The sequence below is a fragment of the Acanthochromis polyacanthus genome, chromosome 20, assembly GCF_021347895.1.
Source record: "Acanthochromis polyacanthus isolate Apoly-LR-REF ecotype Palm Island chromosome 20, KAUST_Apoly_ChrSc, whole genome shotgun sequence".
NCBI classification, from domain to species: Eukaryota; Metazoa; Chordata; class Actinopteri; family Pomacentridae; genus Acanthochromis; species Acanthochromis polyacanthus.
The window spans coordinates 11657211-11676467 of record NC_067132.1 but is presented as its reverse complement, the minus strand read 5'-3'; the positions used below and the strand labels follow the sequence as shown (position 1 = coordinate 11676467).

General features: G+C 39.1%; 3 protein-coding genes and 1 non-coding gene across 4 annotated transcripts; all 4 read right to left on the bottom strand.

Annotated features, from left to right (window-relative positions):
* Nucleotides 1-299: 299 nt before the first annotated feature.
* On the bottom strand, nt 300-5213 carry rgs9bp (regulator of G protein signaling 9 binding protein). The gene is made up of 3 exons (XM_022200252.2): nt 4723-5213; nt 2891-3197; nt 300-1271 (listed from the first exon to the last, which is right to left on the bottom strand). Exons 1-3 carry the CDS (start codon nt 4816-4818, stop codon nt 895-897), a joined length of 780 nt encoding a protein of 259 aa, XP_022055944.1. The 5' UTR covers nt 4819-5213; the 3' UTR covers nt 300-894.
* A 676-nt stretch (nt 5214-5889) lies between these two features.
* zgc:56231 (uncharacterized protein LOC406257 homolog) lies at nt 5890-14912 on the bottom strand. The gene is made up of 17 exons (XM_051940446.1): nt 14823-14912; nt 13609-13728; nt 13378-13516; nt 13083-13291; nt 12898-12988; nt 11691-11867; nt 11487-11598; nt 11348-11410; nt 10090-10236; nt 9751-9916; nt 9486-9665; nt 9053-9192; nt 7615-7780; nt 6806-6929; nt 6610-6680; nt 6409-6528; nt 5890-6207 (listed from the first exon to the last, which is right to left on the bottom strand). The coding sequence occupies exons 1-17, from the start codon at nt 14910-14912 to the stop codon at nt 5995-5997; spliced, it is 2328 nt and encodes a 775-aa protein (XP_051796406.1). The 3' UTR covers nt 5890-5994.
* A 1649-nt stretch (nt 14913-16561) lies between these two features.
* On the bottom strand, nt 16562-18151 carry rps20 (ribosomal protein S20). The gene is made up of 4 exons (XM_022200268.2): nt 18000-18151; nt 17178-17277; nt 16927-17000; nt 16562-16791 (listed from the first exon to the last, which is right to left on the bottom strand). The coding sequence occupies exons 1-4, from the start codon at nt 18000-18002 to the stop codon at nt 16609-16611; spliced, it is 360 nt and encodes a 119-aa protein (XP_022055960.1). The 5' UTR covers nt 18003-18151; the 3' UTR covers nt 16562-16608.
* LOC127531428 (small nucleolar RNA U54) lies at nt 17069-17136 on the bottom strand. The gene has a single exon (XR_007938555.1). It is a non-coding gene; the product is annotated as a small nucleolar RNA U54 (small nucleolar RNA).
* Nucleotides 18152-19257: the final 1106 nt, after the last annotated feature.

The window sequence follows — 19257 nt, the reverse complement described above, 5'->3', positions numbered from 1 at the left end:
ACAGCTCCTGATAAAGTTAGAGTGGGTATGTCTGAGCCATGAGCCTACATACAGATCCTGTCCCCGGCTTTGTATGTTGTTGAGTTTGGGTGGAAGGGGGCAAGTTTGAATCCTTTCATTGCTTAAATTACGAGGTCCAATAAATGCATAATCAAGCTTTCCTTTGAGTTTTACAGTAGGTCACAAGCCACATAAGCCTGTCTAGTACAATGAGTAGTTCAAAACCACTTCAATTCTGCACAGCTCATGTTGTTTCCTAAGGTGCAAATCAGTAAAAATGAATGACAAATGACACAGTGTCTTATCAAAGTTGATACTTTTATATTGCATAACTAAACTAGATATCCTAAGTTCTCTACAACACAGATTATATACAAAATAGTTAATGAATTTTAAAAAGTTATCACAGCATATCAAGGGTAAGCATCAGCATCTACTTCTTCTCAGTGGCAGCAAGGAGCAAAACGTGACAAGTGTCCTGGCCTCTTTTTAAAATTCAAAATTGTTCCTTTCACAGACTAATCAGGAGAAAGTAGAGGAAAATAAAAGCTGTATTTTAAAAAATAAACATAAAATAAATCATCTGTATAATACTTACATTTGATGAACTCAGTTCTCAGTGGCCACCATGTGCTTTTAATGTCCCTTTATTCACTAAGATAGTTTAAAGTGTATGGCAGATTTGCATTAACTGGTTTCCATCCACATTTATTTCAGTGTAGATGTAGATTTTATGCTCTAAATAAATAATTTAGTTGCTATTACAAAACTGTTTTTGTACATAAGGTGTAAAGAGTAAACTACTGCACATGCAAAGCTTGCATTTTTTTTACAGTGTTACTGAGCGTTTCTGAGGCTGTACAGAAAAACAATTTGATCATATTAAGGTTTTGTTCATGAGAAAAGGAATATACAGACAGATAAAGTGGCTGCCACAAAAACAACAGCAAACAGCAATAAGAGCACAAAGATGTGACTGCGCTGGCATAGAGGCTGGTGTCCGGGCCGCTCCTCGTCCATGGAGAGCAGAGCCAGGGAGGCGCTGTCGGTGCTGCTCAGTGGGTCTGCATACTGTGGACCGTGGGGCTCCACCATCCAGCGCAACACGTTCACTTTCATCTCCATGTCATCGATCATGTGGTCAATTTGGCTGATCTCCTGCTCCAGGGTGCTCTGTTCCTGGCTCTCCAGGCCAGCAGGGAGGGCCGGAGGCTGGGCCTGGTTCAGGTCTGGTATACTGAGCGCTCGAGCTGCCACCTCACTGCTTCCTCCTGCATTGGTAAAATGAAAATCAGTCACTTTCACTGACTTAAGTGTTAAAAAGCATTCATAAACTGTGGCACAAATTTAAAATAGTACAACCTTTGATAATTTTCAGAAAATATGTAAATATAAAGACGGTATAGACAAAAAGTAAACCAAGAGGAACCAAAGTACAAGAAACTAAAACCCAAAAAATATTCCTGCCAGCGGCTGCAGCTCATCCTGAGGGGAACATGAATATTTGGGGGGGGGGGATCCATCTTAATACAACTCATTCAAAAACACAAATGTAATCCTCATGGTGGCACCACTGGAAGGTGAGGCAATTACCAGTGTCAGTAGGGTTCATCTTCTGGGAGCCATGAATATCGGTTCAAATATTTATGAGCATCTATCCTGGATCAGTCTGATAAACCTACTGACATCATTTGAGCTGCAAGGAATAAACATTTAATCAATTCATTGACAACTAATGAATTAATTAAGATAAGATAAAATAAGAATCCTTTATTGTTCCCCACACCAGGGAAAATTTACATAGCTACAGCAGCAGCAACTCTTAAACTTATATAATAATAATAATAATAATAATAATAATAGTAATAAGCACAAGGATGAAAAAACAGAAATGAACAAATACAGCACTATTACACTGTAAACAGCAACAATACAAAGTGGCTTGTGGAATTAATATAAAAGTCTAGATTTGCCAACTATTTTGATCATTCATTAACTGGTTAATGTCATTTTTGAAGGATTTTTATTTTCATTTTTTAATAGAATAATTAACAGTAAAAATAATCAGTAGTAGTCCAAATGCAATACAGCCATGTCGTCAATATGGCTAAAAATAACTGTTACAGCTATACATCTTTTGAAGAAATGTTTTAGAAGTCTGCCAGATGATTGGACGTTACAAGACCACAGTTATAGCAAAATAAGAAAACATAAAAGCAAAAGGAAAGCAGCTTTCTAGTGACCAAAATTTAAAAAATAAAAATGTAAAGTAGAAGCTTCCAAAATGGAATAGGTTGCTGACATCGTACACATATCTTGTTACTCACACAAAACTGCATATTTTTATGATCAGTATTGTGAATATATTTTAACAGCAGAGTGTTTGCACTATTATGTCTAAGCTCATTTGACCAAAGCCAATATAAGAGTTTAATGCTAACAAATATCACAGAAAGTGTTGATCTTCAAGGTCAATCATTTAAAGTTTGCTTTGGTCAACGAACCGTGGAATCATCAAGGAACAGCTTTCCCTTTTTTAAAAGTAAATCCAATTTAAAAATCACAGTTGTGATGACTGAACAGTAAGTTCCACACAAGTTTTGTTATTTATGATAATACTTGGTTATGATTACAACATTTTCACATCTGTGTCTAAGTCAGTGCTCAATCATTTCAGTGATTTAAGAAAATGCCTTTTACACCAAAATAATCAGTGAAATTTCAATACCTTTGCAGATTATAAACTAACACTTGCTGTATTATCTCCAAAGTTGTCATATCACAGGTCCAGGTTGAGTACTATTTGATATTATTTACCAGTTTTCCTCAGCCATTCTACCTCCTGAATGTCATTTACATATATAACACTATGTGGAGGGATTCCCTTTACCTTGTAGGCCAGTCTGCACCAGGGTACCAGTGTCTGCCAGGGAGAAAATGTCCCCCATTTTGAAAACCTTGCACATGTCAACGTGGAGGAGCTCTAGGCTGGAGGAGAAGGCCACCCAGAGGAGCTCCATCTCCTTCCGCTGCTCCTCCGGCAGGCTCTTGTTCCGGAGGTGTGAGGTCAGATGATGACAGATGGCCACGGCCAACTTTTGGGCCTTTTCTCGTGTTTGTCGCAGCTCATCCCTCAGTTGCAGGCTGTCAGTGCAGCTGCCGACACACGAGGCCAGATGCCGGTAACATGCCACCACCTGAGGGAGGGAAAACAGGCAACAAAGATTTCAGAAACACACAACTCTGAAGGTAAAATCTGTAATTTGCATCTTTAACTTAGACCTTAAAGAGGAATGCCCTCTTTGTCTTGTATAGGTATGGACATGCCCTCACTGTCCACATGTCCTGTTCAAGCATGCACTAAACCACTAATCCTAATCATGTATTGTGCATCTACTTGGTTTCTGAGCAGCTATCCACTACTGAACACATTGCAAACACACATCATGTAATCAGAGCATCGTAACAGAAAAAAAAACTCTGAATTGTTTCTGAAAAATGATGACCAGTATCAGCATCAATGTGTGGCTCCTCCTTAAACAATAGGGACATAAGGAACAGGGAAATAAGGAAAATGCTACAGTTCTGGTTTTATGATCTATATTATATGGCAACACATTGTTTCATCACTAACATTAGCTTAACCTTGGAGGATTAGCAGGTGGGTTTCCATTCATTAAAAATATTAGAAATAATCTTATAATCACTGATCTATTTCGAGATAAGCCAAAACAACCTTGTGCACACAGAGTACATGCGACCCATTTTCATGGCGTGGAGAGGAGAGGAAGGAAAGCAACAAAAGTAACTACAGCTATGCCATATTATTTTTGACTGTATGTTCTACTATCTGTTAATTTACATTTATTAAATTTAGGAAATTTGTCCAAAAAAATTAAAAATGAAATCAGGTTTGGCGACATTCCACTTGTGTAGATTCTCATTTGTTAATTCGAATTTTAATCATGTAATAATTGTGCTTCTCCATTGTTTTCAATGTGACACTATTTAATATATCATAGCACACCATGACCAATAGTTACTTGTTTTTTTGTCTATTTGTGGCTACAAACAGCAATCCAAGTCTATAGAGGTGCAACTCACAAACTGTTTATATCAAGAAAAATTTACATTTAGTATAGATATACATATATATAAAAGCAACATTTTTCCTTGTGAAAAAAATATGACATAAATCTGCTATTTACAAACATAACAGTATAGTACATAGCATAGTACAACTGAATGGATGCTGTTAACTGGGGAAAATGCTCGGCATGGTCCTGGCTTTATCTAACACAGAAGAGTCCTAAAGATGCAGCAGAGCAGGAAATTCTTTTCAGTGAGAGTGCTTTTTTAGCCACGGGGGGAAAAGATGTTTCAGTGATCCGTGTGTGTTCGGTCCGTAGAATATTAACATGGTGAAGATGATATAACCGGTAAAACAAAACCGTTATTTTTTGTACATTTTTCACTCCCATGCAATACTAAACTGCTGTTTAGTAGTTCTAAAAGTCACACATTTTCACATATAAAATGTATTGATTGCAGTTTATAAAATGTAGCAACTTCATAGATTTTTTCTGATGTTAAAAATTCTAAAATGTGTGATATTTCTACATACCACCAAAATATAAATGCAACAATACAACAAAATTGTGTCACGGTATTTGTTTTGCCCTGAACAGCCTAAATAAAAAGTAAACACTCAGAGCAACTTACCTTTATCAAAGAATCCACCAGAGCCTCTCCATCAGCCAAAGCCTTGTCTTTGCCAACTGTGCTATCATCGCCCACTTTGTTATTTACAAGTGGCATGAGGGCGACTTGTCCAGAGTCTCAGACTCTGCCACAGCAGGCAAGATGTTGGCCCAGCAGCCCTTCACTTCTCTGGCTGCCCCTGCTCCTCTTCTCCCCCTGGAAGATGCTTCATTCAGCGGCTGACCGACTCAGTCCCAAGGCAGCATGATGCGATCCAATATTCCACTCGTGCAACCAGATCTCATTTACAGGCGCTAAACATGCTCTGGAGGCTGGAATTTTTTTTTTTTTTTTAACAAAGAGCCAGTTGCGCTAAAGTCAAAGTAAAGAGGAAAAAAGTCTAATAAAGTGATGCAACTCTTAAGCAAGGTGTTAATCCTGTGATTGACCCCTTTGCACTGACGCAGGCTTAGACGAACAGCTAATCTCATTAACCGTCACTGAGACCAGAGAGAGATAGGAGAGCAGCTGGCTGTCTACCACAATGGCCCTTTCACTAACTGAGGAGGAAGGGCTCCGTTACCTCAAACACACCACACTGGCTACAACTCATTCACTCAACTGTAAAGGTCAATATATGTATTAATATAAACCACACAGCAGCACAGGGGGAATAGGTTTCATTCATTGAACTGATTCAGGATTAACATTACAAAGAGAAAATATACTCCAATAATCAAAGTAGACAGCAAATAGTGACGCACTTAAAGGTACTGAAAGTTGTATATAGGTTCTTTGTTCTATCAGGGTCCTCTGTGGTTCATTTTTCCCTCAGGCTCTAGGAAATGGATGGCCTTATTTGACCAGGTTGTTGAATTGAAATAATGCTCGAATTCATGCTTGGAAGAAGCACGCGACATTTCTTTAGCGGTGTATGCATGCATGTATGAGGAGGTTTCCATGTGGAAAAAGCACACCACAATAGAGAGCCCATATATGCATAAGCAGTGACCATGAACCAACACGCCACTGGTGCTCAGAATGGAAAACATACTGTGCGTGACATGAACAGAAATTAATTCTTGGAAGTTATTGGTTTTATTTAAATTGGGAAACATCACAAATCTTAAAAAAAATACAACAAATCACACACTCCACTTAATAAAAACCATAAATAAGTGTCATCACTCAAATGGTTTCTGGAGATTGTGCATCCAGGTCCCTCCAAAAGCTTTTAAAAACCACATTAAAACTCTCCGTAAAAGTGCAACTGTTGAGCAGATGTTTGGTTTGCTAGTGGTTTACAGTCTTAGCTGTTTTTCTGAGTGTTCGGCCAGGTGTCTTCCGTGGCGATGTGACTGCCTCCCTGATGTTGGCCAGCAGACTTCGCTTGGTTTTAGCCTGTGCAGAGGACTCCTGGGAGAGCTTGACAAGTTCTGCCTTGAGTGAGGAAATCTCCCTGTCCTTCTCAACATTTTGCTGTAGGAGGTCCTGCATAGATTTTGCCTTAATTGGACAAAAACAACGAAAAATATTTACACCACATACAGCAATCTTTATAAGGTCACATGTCCCAACTGACCAGCACCCTTTAAACATCAAATATTACTATTCATTAAGCCTTTGGAAGTACTTTTTCCAACAGTTGTGTAATATTTTTTAGATGTGACACCTAAACCCCACATTGTATCCTGTCAGTCACCTTACCTGATCATCAGACTTTTTCTGCAGAACCTCTAGCTCAGCAGATTTCTCCAGGAAGCTGTCCCTGACCTTCTGCAGCGTTCCACTGAGCTCCATCAGCCTTTTCTCTAGGGACAAAATTAACTGAAGACCAAACATTAACACCGATGTGATGACATCATCAGACTGAGCACATGTTTAACTGGGAAATTTTGTCCTCGTTACCTCTTGTTTATCCTCACACATCCTCTCAACGGCACATTTCTCTCTGTGAAGACGTTTGAATCGATCATCTCCTGTGTCGACTTTCACTGTGAAGGCAATTCAACAAACAAACAAGTTATTCATCTTTCACTGATGGGACATTTTCTGCAGTGGGGAACATACTGAGCAATGTCCAAAGAAAAGATATTAAGCTGACCTGTGTCTTCTGTCGCTTTGGATGGTTGGGTTTGGCACCACTGATCCACTGTTGGAACTGCAGGACCTCCTTCTCTGGACCCGGATGCCAAGTTCTCCAATTCAGACACTTTACGTCTTAGAGCCTACACAGCCACAGGAGCCAAAGCAGATTTCTTTCTTTACTCATTTAAAGATTTACAAACTACTTAGATTGTCAGCATAGCATGGGAGATTATCAGAGTTCTTTAAAGCCTGTCTGCAGTTTAAGGGATTTCATTCAACATAACAAACTGCATTATTTTACAAATTTAGGCTGTTTGAGGTCAGTGAAGTGAGTTCAAGGCCTCAATTAAAGAGCCCATACTATCCATGTTTACAGATTCCAAGTTCCATTCTGGGTTTTACTGTAATAGGTTTACATGCCTTAATGTTAAAAAAAAACAACAACACCAAATTCATCTCATACTGCAACACATCTTCTCAGCATCGGTCAGAAACGCTCCACTTTAGGTCCTGCTTTTTAAAAGCCCCATCCTGAAAAGCCGAGTCTGTTCTGATTGGACAGCCAGGCTAATGAAAACGAGGCTACACTGGGTACTGCAATAACCGCAGAACTATGAGTGCAGGAATGTAGCCTACCTCTAGCAGAAGAGGCTCTTATGAGGACAAAATGGCAGACATGTCAAACCAGCCGCTAGGCAGGCCTCATGCAAATGGGTTAAATAGTGACACAATTAAGTAATCAAAGACAAGTGTTAACAGATGAAAACTTTTGGTTTTGTTAGTTCATTATTGCTGACCTGTTAATAGCTAATTTTTAAAACAGACCTCTACTTTCTCTTGTTCAGCCGTGAACTCATCGAGCGGCACGTAGTCATCTTCCAGATTGTTCATAGCGCTCTGGTAAGCATGCTCCTTTATAGCGTCTTTGTACATCTCAAAGGTGTTCTCCAGTTTCTCCTGGTAGCTCTCCTTCAGCTCCTCTATCTCTCGACTTAACAGTTGGAGAAAATGTTATGTACAAGGTTTTGTTGCATGTTGGCTTTGCATGGAAACATTATTGCTAAAAACACAATCCATGAATGCATACAGTATATACACTACTGTTCAAAAGTTTGGGGTTATGTAGGAATCAGGCGTAAACTAACTGTGACGTCACCCGTTGGTTTCAACACCGAGAAAAGGAAGCACGGATTTTGCTACTTCCTGGTCGCCATTTTGGATTTTTTGGAGCCAGTGACGTAAAAAGCGTCATCAAACAGGCTCCACCGGAGAGCAACTCGGGACAGGACCAGTCAATGGGACTGTCAATCAAGTATAGCCACGCCCCCTGGCTCCGACAACTTTAACGATTTATTTAAAATTCAGTATTGATTTATTTTAAGATCGGCCACCTGATCTCTCATTTTAACCATGAAAACCAACGGGAAAAAAATCCTGAGCTGTAGAAAATCAGTCTATCAAATTTTATTTTTTCCAAAAATGAATTGGGGTCTATGGAGCAAAAGCTTTTTGGAGCCAACCCTAGCGGACGGCGTGATATTGCAAGTTTTTGACACTTCTGGGTGGGCTTCAATTTTGGAGCCAGATGCTACGTCCACTTTATATACAGTCTATGGTAGGAATAGAATGTGTTTTATTGTCATTATACAGTGTACAGCGAGATTGGAGAGCTTCTATTTTTCAGTGCAAACATAGAAGGTGCAAGATAAAAATCTCAAAGGTAGTGCAGTCTTTTTACAAATATACAATATAAATGTCACAGACGATAAATATCTTGGATATATGAGAATTACAAAGAAAAATAATGTATTGTACTGTAAATAAAAGTGTGTTGCACACTTTGGTATGATTGTATTGCATGGGGTGAGTGGATATGAGGTAGTACAGAGCAGCAGCAGAGACAGTGATCCTTGTTTTTGAAAGAAAATATATTTTTGCAATGAAGATAACATTAAATTAATCAGAAATACAGTCTAGACAACCCATTAATGTGATAAATGACTATTCTAGCTGGAAACGGCTGATTTTAATGGAATATCTCCATAGGGGTACAGAGGAACATTTCCAGCAGCCATCACTCCTGTGTTCTAATGCTACATTGTGTTAGCTAAAAGGCTAATTGATGATTAGAAAACCTTTGTACAGTTATGTTAGCACATGAATAAAAGTGTTTTTGTGGAAAACATGACATTGCCTGGGTGACTCCAAACTTTTGAACTGCAGTGCATGTATTGCAAAGTTGAAATTTAAAAAAGAAACATACGTGCGGAGTTCTTCACTCTCCATGAGCTGCTGTAACATGGCATCACCCATTTCCTTGCGAATTTCCATTTCCTGTACCAGGTTTTTTCTTCGCTCAACCAGAAGTTTTGTTTTCAGATTCTCGATCATATTCACAAGCCCCTAGGATCATTAGAGCAAAAATAGATACAGAATAGGATGGTTAGAAATGCAGTGGAGTGCATAAACTACTCCCCAACTACTGTATTTGTAAAGTAACTAAATCCCAAGCCATTATATTTCAATGAGATTTGAAAGTAGTATAATGGATGCTTTCAGATAATATCGCAAAGCTGACAGTTTGGGGATGATCTCTTCCTTTGAAAAGCTTTAAGTAAAATGCTACAAATAGAACTGGAGAATGTCCGTTGTTCTTCATCTGACACGCGTCAAACAAAAGGAAACAGTAGTTGTACACTTTGGGGCAGCAAAGACGTGTCGGCCTCGTCCTCGTCGTCCAGCAGCTCCTCTTCAGACAGGAAGCTCTCCAGGGCTTCACTATCAATCACTCCGTTCCTCACCAGAGGTTTTCCATCTCGACCAACCACACAAGCAGACAGAGATTCCAGAGGCTTGTCTGGGATCACCTGCACCACCTACACAAAGCACAGGTGAGATTAGAGCCTCAGCTCGACCAGATTCTTTCTGATTAACTTCACTGCATTACGCACTGAGACCAACCTGTTTGGCAACGGCAGAGAACTTCATCACGTGGAGAGTCTCGTCGTAGGTGGAAGCACACTGGTTGATGTTGACGATCATCGAGGCTCTTCCTTTCCCGCAGAAGAAAGTCTGGAAGAGCTTGGTGAGCTTGCTCTCTCGGAAAGGGATGTAGCTGCTCTTCATTCTTATGGATAACGTGAAAACACATGGAAAATCTCAGCAGCACAGAAGGATCTGATTCATTCAGAGACATGTTTGCCTCACCTACATGTTCAATGAGTTAGGTGTGTTCACAAATCATTTACAGATTCAACATAAACTCTGAGCAGCTGGTGACAAACACGTGGCTCACGGTACCCGTCAGTCTGATTGTTACGGAGGGCGGTGATGCACTTCCCCAGGATGAGCAGGGAGTTGTTGATGTTTCCCGCCTCCTTCAGCCTCTCTCCGAACGTCTTGGTTTTATTGCATCTTTCTGAGCCGGCCAGGTCACACAAAGAAAACCTGAGAAACCAATTCAAATTTTTGCAATTATTTCCTGTATTACTGCCTCATTCATGATGCTGGGCCTATCGGAGCAGCTAAATCAGTCTTAAAGAACCTTAAATGTGGCCAGATAACTCGTGAGTTAAGCTCTGAATGAAGTCCTTATCAAATTCATCTCTGTTGTTCATCCAGTTTGAAATTAGTTATTTTACTCTTCTTTTAGGTCCATTTTTGACTGTTTGAATTGTTCTGTCTTTTTCAGTTGCACTTTGAGGGTTGCATTTTGTATAAGAAAGACGCAATATTAACCTTTAGCATTTTAACTGCCCTCTGCTGACACTATTTTCCATATCTGTCATCACTGAGGCAACCACATTTAAAATAATTAAACAGCTTAGAACAAACGTGCATCGGATCTTTGCCACATGTAAGCAGTAAGGAAGAAATGTGATTGCTACTGACATAAACAGAGAGGTACATAAATTCTGTAATTCACAAACAATACACTTCAATTAAGTGATACAGCCAAGCATATGATTTTCGCTGCAAGGGATTGAGCCTTACATTGCTGCATTTTTAATTTTACACCATCACTGTTACTTCAGCATTGACGTATTTTGGAGAGACAAATACTAAATCTTACAGATTTGAGATGGTGACCTCTACAATATGTTTGTCGCTATGATATAATTGCATAGATAACAACAAAAAGTTTGAAAATGAGCAGACACTGACACTATCATAAAAGCCTGCCACGCATATCAAAATTTCCCTCATTTATTGTTAATTATCTGCAAGCGTGCCTCCTTTCTGAGTGCGTAAAACGAGTAAAAGATGCTTTTTGCTTTCTACAAGGGGCCTATTATTATTATTGTTAAAGCTGGAACAAACATTTTAGATAGAAAGTTCAACAATCTTTGCATTAATAAATGTAAGTAATTATATAAAAATCTGCAATATACCACTTTGTGCCAATTGGGAAATGGCTCCAATTTACACACCAGTGAAATATTTTGGACTGTGAAGTTCATTGTACTCTGAACTATTCAACAAATGTGGCACCACAGACAATCTGCTACCAAAAAGGATCCAAGCACAAAAGCATTCGAATATTCTTGAGATCACTCACTCTGAAATCCCTTTAACTGAATCTTCTTCGATCCTCAGTAACTTCATGGTAAATATGCTGTGGCTGTAAGAAACGCTGAAATGAGTTTTGAAAGCAAACGAAAACACTGAGCTAAGAAAAGATGAAAGACTCAGCTTACCTTCTGCTGGAGGACTGGTTCATCTTAGTGGCTGCAGCGCTTCTGTTTTTATTCCCAAACTGTAGTAATTTCAAGGCTTCACCCAGGTTCTGGATGTTAATCCACCTTAGATCTGAAATTAAAAACATACATCCAGTTTTAAGCCAGAACTATTGCAGCCATATTTGTACCAAATGAAGAACAAATGGTAAATCATTTTCACACCTTTAACATAAGCATTTCCAGCACCGTCATCACAGACACGAAGAGAGACTCGCTTTTTAGGCTTTGTGTAGAGGGTCGGCTGAAGTAGATCATATACACACTCGTTGTAGATTTCAAAGAAAGCCACCCATAAGGCGAACTGGCTGCTGCTTGATTCTGTTGGGTTTGTAGCCAACACTGAAGGGGAACAAAGCAGGGAGCACAGAGAAAGAAAGAAACCGAAGAAGCAAATTTCTGGGAAACAAAACGTATCGTACATGGTGACAGGACACTTGTTTTTACTTCGCCAAGGAACATGGTGGAGTTATGTGACGATTGCCGTACGTTTGTTTGTCTGTTAGCAACATTACTCAAAAACGAACAAATGGATTTGGATGAAATTTTCAGGGAAGATCAGAAATGACACAAAGACCAAATGATTAGATTTTGGCAGTGATACGGCTTAAAGTCTGGATCCACGGATTTGTTCAAGATTTCTGTATCATTGCCAGATAGCATCACGGTGTCACTGTAACCATGACAACAAGCGAATGCTACATCAGCTGCCGATCACATGATTGCAGTCGTGCTACGAATCAACCACTGCAGACTTATCGGGACTTATCTGTCAAAGGACACAAGTTGTTATGCACGTACACATGCATAACATACGCCTGTGTTAAGGACGAGGTGAGGGAAAGAATAGTTTTGTGCTCTCTAAGTGCTGTTCTAGTTAAATGACGTGGCAAGCTGTGAGCATGTGTGTGTGAATACGTGTGTGCCAAGATGTGAAATTAACTTTTTAAGCCACTGACAGATATGTCCAAATGTGATTCATTCAATACTAAATTATCATCATTTTGTGCCTTAAATCTACCAACCGCTTCATGTTAAACCAGTATCTGGCTGTTGCCAATTTCCCACCGTGGCATGTGAGCTTCTCTATAAATGGCTTGGAGCGTGTTAAAGAATTAATCTTGGAATGAATATTTCCAATTAAATGTTGAAACATGTTCTAAAAGCTGAAAAATGCAACCTTTCAGCAATTGTCACTGTCTCCCATAATTTCATCGCAACAATTGCACGTAAAACATAACTTACATTGCAATTTTTTTTTTAGAAATGCTGCTGCAAATTCAGGCATTTCAGATCAAACAATCTCAAAAAACGCTCATGAAACCCTGGAGCGACTGGCTAATACCCAGTGTGTTGAATTCGTTAATGCTACCTGTCTGATTGTAGACCAAAGTTGATGATGACAAAGTTGCGACAGAAGAAGCCAAAGTCTCAGAACTGCTGCTGGCTCTGACAGGATCACACTCCTAGACCACAGCGAAGACATAGTGTGTTAGAGCACTACCTGCAGCATGGTTCTGGTGTTTAATTCCTCTTATTTTCTATTTTCAGGAACACATTTAGCCAGAACCAAGTCCTCACTTCTTTGATTGAAGCAAAAACGGCAGCTTTGATGCTTCTCTCCTGCTTGACCTGCTCAGGATCCAGATATTGAGCACCGTTCCTGAGGAAGGGTTTCACGTCCATCCCATCATACTGGTGACCTTCAATGTAGTGAAAGGTGGCGTCCAGCACTCGAGGCAGTATTCCTGGCTCCTTAGGAGTTCCTAGAAAGATATCACAGCAGTATTAGAAGAACTTTTGTATGATTTCTGGCTGTGATAAATGCTGAGAAAGTTGTGAGCATCCTTACCTTGGATTGTGAAGGTTTTCCCAGAATTGGTTACACCGTAACTGAATATCAATGCATTCTTCCCCTCCAAGAAATCAGACATTTGGCTTTTAACTGTGTCCTCGAACAGCTCAGCCTGCGTCGTCTCTGGCCCAAAAATCTAAAAGCCAACAAAAAGATGAGAAAGACGGTGAAAACTGAATGCGTGTACTCGAGGAAAGTGGCACAAAAGTCGTTTGGAAAGTTGCCGACCTTTGAGAAAGAAAATTTATGGAGTGACATGCCGATTCCCTTTTCACTGCTCTTCATGGTCGCAGAACCCTTTGGTGCATTCAGTGTCACTGTCTGGCTGTTTTCAATCACAACACAATCCTGAGGGGAGGAAGAAACAGGAATATTGATAGAGTAGCCTGAATGAAAAGAAGGAAGTACAATCTCTGTCACATCACTGAAAAAAGGAGAAATATTGGTAGATTTTCTTCTGTGCAAAAGCAACTGTGTAAAAACTATTCAGTCAGAAGAGATGGAGTGGATTTGGATTTAGTCTACAGGGTGGGCCATAGGTTTCCATACAAAGGAAAATGTATATTTTTTTGTTTCGGATACCCTAGAAGACACGTTTGATGCTACCTTTGGGGGCACTTAAAGGCCATGGTGCATCAGGTGAAGATACGAGACATAAATCATTTCAAGGAACGCATCACCAACACCATGACAAGCAGAACTTCAACTGTGCTAATGCAAGTTCATCAACAGTGGAAAACACATATTAATATGTTTTCAAAACGATGGTAACTGTCATATAGAGCACATTAAATAAATAAAAATGGTTGTCCAACGTAAAATGGTTGTTTTTCCTATGGCCCACCCTGTAGACAGTACCATTTCTGGATCAGGGCTTTATCTTCTCCATAAAAATATCAGATCATTTAAACAGTAGTCACATATCTTTACATTAATAAGCAAGTCTGCTCAGACCATAACATACAAGAGCACAATGTGCCATGAGGTTATTCTGTCATAAACGTTCATCAAGTTAATAAGGAAAGCTGTGAGATAGTGCACTTCAATCTTGCAAAATTGTTTTCAGTTTGATGGCCAGTAAGAAGTCTACTCTCAAGCATTTTTTAGCTGCAAGATCAGCTGATCGGATTCAGATTTATTAATGTTTGAAGACCTTTTGTCCAATGAAAGTCACATTTATTTTTACCTTGCTAACATTTTAAATACTTTTCCAAAAAAAAAAGAAAGGTTTTCAATAATTGTTTTCCTATCAGGTCTGGAGTGGGTTGACAGTAGTGCTCGGTTCAGGTCCTCAAATGAAGTTGTGTTTTTACCAGATACGCAATGCAGATGAACTGCAAGACTTTTACATGAACAAAACAGGACACAGAGTAATATTTCCAAAAAAATATCTGTCAACCTGGTGAAAGACAGAATGAAACCGTTTACACGCTGTACTGTACCTGATCCTCGTTGTCAGAGAGCTCCTCTTTAGAGAAAGGTCGGACTCGGAGGTAAACTCTCATCGTCTGCTGCTCAGCACAAGTCAACATTTCAGTCTATCAGCAAAAAAAAAGACAGAGCAGAAACTAACCCCAGTGACTTTATACACTACTTTAATTAAAATATAATGACAAACTTAGGTAAGCACTGCTACTACTGCAACACTGCTAGTTACCTGCTGGACTAAAGTCAGGTCCATATCAGCTGGTGTCACACAGATACTGTCTTCATCGATCAGGTCAGTGACTTTATTCATCTTGAGGCAGGTCAGATCCAAAATAAGGTCTTATTCGTCCACCTAATTCACTTGGTGCACAAGAAATTATGACTATTTGTGTGGATGAATGATAATTTAACGGCTCCTGACTCGATTCACAAGATACTTTGGCCTCAAAATTACTTATTTTGGTTTAACAAAAGCTGCAGGCTGGCTGGCTGGTTTTCCTCCACTGAAAAAATCCGAGGAGAGCTTCTGATCAGGTTTAATTGAAAGCAGATGTGAACTCGGAAGACTCATCAGGTTTGACCAACCAGCTTGGAGGCTCTACTGCAGGTCTGCTGGTCTCATTTTATGTCAGATTAAAAATGTTAATTCTATAGGATGATAGTTTCTCTAACCACCTAAGAATTTCTTCAGTCAGTTGAGTTTTAATCTAAAAGAAAAAATGAATGAAAAGCAATCCTGAAAAAGGCTTTTAGTGCATTACTAGACTTAATAAACTTCTGGGAAACTCAGATCTTTGCCTCTATAAAAAGTCACAAGACTCCAAATACCCAAATGGAAATGATGGGATTATATTTGTTGAGCTGTGATTTATGTATGAGTAGAAAGAAACATTTCTGTTGGTTTATGAACACTACTAAAGTACCTGGAAATAAAGCTGTTGTTTCAATGTTAACTTTTCTGTCTGAATAAGAGGAATTTTCCTTAAGACCAGTTGCACTAATTAGACAAATTTTGCTGAAAACATTGTATAGTGTAATTACTTTTATGTGTGAAAATGTTAAGTCTCCACGTGAGCGACAGTTATTGTACAGGAGCCACAGAAAAGATTCCTGCCTCCCAGTGACTCAATAGTTTATCTCTGTACACTTTCTGGATGAGAATGTCAGAAAAAACATACAGTATGAAACGTGTTCTCTTTTTTTGAGAGGTGATTTAAAGAGTTAATTTCCTGTGGTTCCTGGACAGGTTTCCCTCTTATTTTGTTAAGTGCATTCAGAAATTACGATTTTCCCACTAACAGACGTACAGAAAGGCTATAATCCTGGCTAAGTTAAATGTTGTGACTTCAAAGAAGTACTATGCATGGTACATTTCTGAGTTGTGGTTGTAAAGTCCCCTCACTGAGCTGGCGATAAAAGGGAGCAACATGGGTCAGTTTGATTATTTACATATTGCATTTGTTCTTTACCAAATAAACAGGGATCCGATTTAAATTAACTGCCTTATTAGTCTACTACAGTTGTCATAGCAACAAACCACATTCACAAACATCAGCCAGCTAGGTATCATATTCAGAATCCAAGTCTAGCATCTTCTATAACTTCTAATTTCCCACATAATTCATTAGAGTTCAATTAAAAGTTTACAAGCTGATGGATTTCTAAGTCCTTGTACCATCCTTCTTTAGAACCAACATGTTTTCTCTCATCAAAAAAGGCCCATGATTCACACAAAAATCCAAATAACACCATGTCACGGTTTCCTTATTTTGATTTTCTTTATTGAAACATCTTCACTGTTTATGCGTCAGCGATGGTGACTTCAACCTCGACACCGGGTTCGATGCTGATGGAGGTGATCTGCTTCACGATCTCAGATGGGCTGTGCAGATCTATCAGGCGCTTATGGATCCTCATCTGGAAGCGATCCCAGGTTTTGGATCCCTCACCACAGGGAGTCTTTCTGGTGGTGATGCGCAGAGTCTGGAGAGGCAGAGGTAAGAGGTTATAGCTTTGCAATGTCAAAAAATTCAAAACTCCCGATCAAGAATGACAAATAGAGTAATCGTAATTTATCTGATTTATACAAATATTTGTCTGATTCGTGATCTTTAGTACCTTGGTTGGCATGCGGACGGGTCCCTTCACCTTCAGGTTCTTCTCTTTGGCCCCACGGATCAGGTCAGCACAGACTGATGAACACAAAAAACAAAACTCAACACCACAAGCAGCTAGCAATCTCCTCACAATACTTTTAAAACCATGGCTCAGAATAGCGTATTAAGTCATCAGGGTTTATCACGGTCAAATTCTTATCCTCATAGCTCAGGTCTAGAATAAATTATCAGTATTTATTTCAGCTTAATTACCCTTCTCCAGAGATTTGACGTTGCGGCTGGTGAGGGTGATACGGATGCGGTGGATGGCAACCTCCGTCTCAACAGGTGCCTTGCCGGTGTCCTTGAATGCCTGTAATTTTAGAAGAAATGATTTTAGAAAAACTGAAATTGTGTGCAAAAATGGACACTGGTGAGGACAGGAGAATTAAAGGGCTGAAATATCTCCCTTGTATAACATATTATAGTTTACTTCCCATCAACTTACTTATTTAAAAAGTCACTCAACAAATGTGGAAATCTAAATAAACTACAAGATCTAGTTCTTGTCATAACTATTCCTCCTGTTTCCAACCTAAAACATTCTGGAAGCTGCAGCACCTGAACGCAACATCAGTTTAGCAGCACGTGGAGCACCTGATAAACTATAGAAATGTGAACATAAAATGTTTTATGCTCAGTAAACTGTGATTGTTTCTCTAAATGCCATACTAATTCCACCAGTCGATTTCCCCATTAAGCCAGTAAACACCACCTGATCTTCCAGACAAAGCCTAAACTTTCTGCCAGTCCCGTCACACTAAGATGTATGCCGAATAGTAAATTATGCTCTAATTTAATAAATGAGTCGTTCTCTCATGTACGAACACGTATAACAACTACACTTATTACAACAACATTAAAGAGCACGTCTATGTAAGCTTATGGCGGGAGGTCCACTATCAGCGTTATTAGCTGTCGGCGCTAGCTTCCACACTCTGAATTTTAAAGAGCAAATTAAGGTCTAAAATTATAAAATTAAAAGCAGAAACCATTCGTATTCACCGGCTGCGTTTATTTTTAATTATCACATACCATTTTGATTATTCCTGACCGACTTATTCGGAAGAAATTCAAGCGAACAGCGGTGAGCCAGGAACGGACGCCACCAACGTGGTTAGCTCTTCGGGAAAAGACCGAGCAGAGGCCCGCTTCCTGCTTAACTACTCTTCATCCGGGTCCGTGCTTCTTCTTCGGTGGTGTTTTACGGTGAACAGTAACAGCGACATTTAGCGGCCACGCAGAAGTCTGAGGGGCAGACAACATGCTGTATGAACAGAATAGAATAGAATAGAATAGAATAGAATAGAATAGAATAGAATAGAATAGAATAGAATAGAATAGAAAAACTATATTATTACCCTTTTGATTAAACCTTTATTGCACCACAAATGCTACTTTGGGTAGAAACACCAATAGTTTCAAAATATTTATTTCACACAAATAATACGTTCTGTCTAACAAGATGCATTTAAATACTTCTTTTTGTCCAAGTACTAATAAATATAAAGGTCTATTTTTTCTTACTTATCCTGTCACTGGTGTTTCCTTATTGCTTTTATTTATGAAAACATTTCCTAATTTTCCAGAATTTCGAACAAAATGCACCCATAGGAATCAGAGATTAAATTGTTCTTCTTTTTGTTTTTCAAGGGCTGCACACTGGAATAGTGGTTAGCACATTTGCCTTGCAGCAAGAAGATCCCTGGTTCAAATCCCAGGGTGGGCCTGGGATCTTTCTGCATGGAGTTTGCATGTTCTCCCTGTGCACGACCCTAGTGAGGATAAAGCGGTGAATGGATAGATGTTGTTTTATAAAGCATTCAATTCATATGAAAAGTGCTATAAAGTCTGATTGACTTGGTAATTTGATTTTAGCTGGTTCTGGGAAATATAGTATGATCTTGTCTTGGATTCTACTGTTATATATTTTTCTAATTATTACTACACATATTGCATGTACAGATGTTCCTGGTGCTGTTAAAAATATTCACACTACCGTTAAATAGTGATCTGTTTAAATTGGTGATGCACAAATGGTGTCAAGAAGTTCACATTTCTCACCACTGGAGGGAAGTAAAGACCTATTTGAACTATGTCTGTGTTGAGCAGCTGAAACTTGTAAAGCTAGATATCATAACATTTTACAGCCAGTGAAAACTTCCTACTAAAACACAACTAGATAAAGTTTCTATTATTTTGTGAACTTTCATCCATGCAAAGCACGATAGACAAACATGTATAACAGACGTGTATTTATTACAGGGGTAGTTTATTAGAATTTAACTGGCAG

Excerpts from the sequence above, each read along its gene's own strand:
- rgs9bp (XM_022200252.2), bottom strand. The coding sequence starts at position 4,818 with ATGCCACTTGTAAATAACAAAGTGGGCGATGATAGCACAGTTGGCAAA. Across the intron at positions 3,198-4,722 it reads TGGTGGATTCTTTGATAAAG|GTGGTGGCATGTTACCGGCA; the intron begins GTAAGTTGCTCT and ends TCCCTCCCTCAG. Across the intron at positions 1,272-2,890 it reads GGTGCAGACTGGCCTACAAG|GAGGAAGCAGTGAGGTGGCA; the intron begins GTAAAGGGAATC and ends TTACCAATGCAG.
- zgc:56231 (XM_051940446.1), bottom strand. The coding sequence starts at position 14,912 with ATGTTGACTTGTGCTGAGCAGCAGACGATGAGAGTTTACCTCCGAGTC. Across the intron at positions 11,599-11,690 it reads TGGAAATGCTTATGTTAAAG|ATCTAAGGTGGATTAACATC; the intron begins GTGTGAAAATGA and ends TTTTAATTTCAG. Across the intron at positions 6,681-6,805 it reads CAAAGCGACAGAAGACACAG|GAGATGATCGATTCAAACGT; the intron begins GTCAGCTTAATA and ends AAGTCGACACAG.
- rps20 (XM_022200268.2), bottom strand. Across the intron at positions 17,001-17,177 it reads CGTCAAATCTCTGGAGAAGG|TCTGTGCTGACCTGATCCGT; the intron begins GTAATTAAGCTG and ends TGTGTTCATCAG. Across the intron at positions 16,792-16,926 it reads CCGTCCGCATGCCAACCAAG|ACTCTGCGCATCACCACCAG; the intron begins GTACTAAAGATC and ends CTGCCTCTCCAG.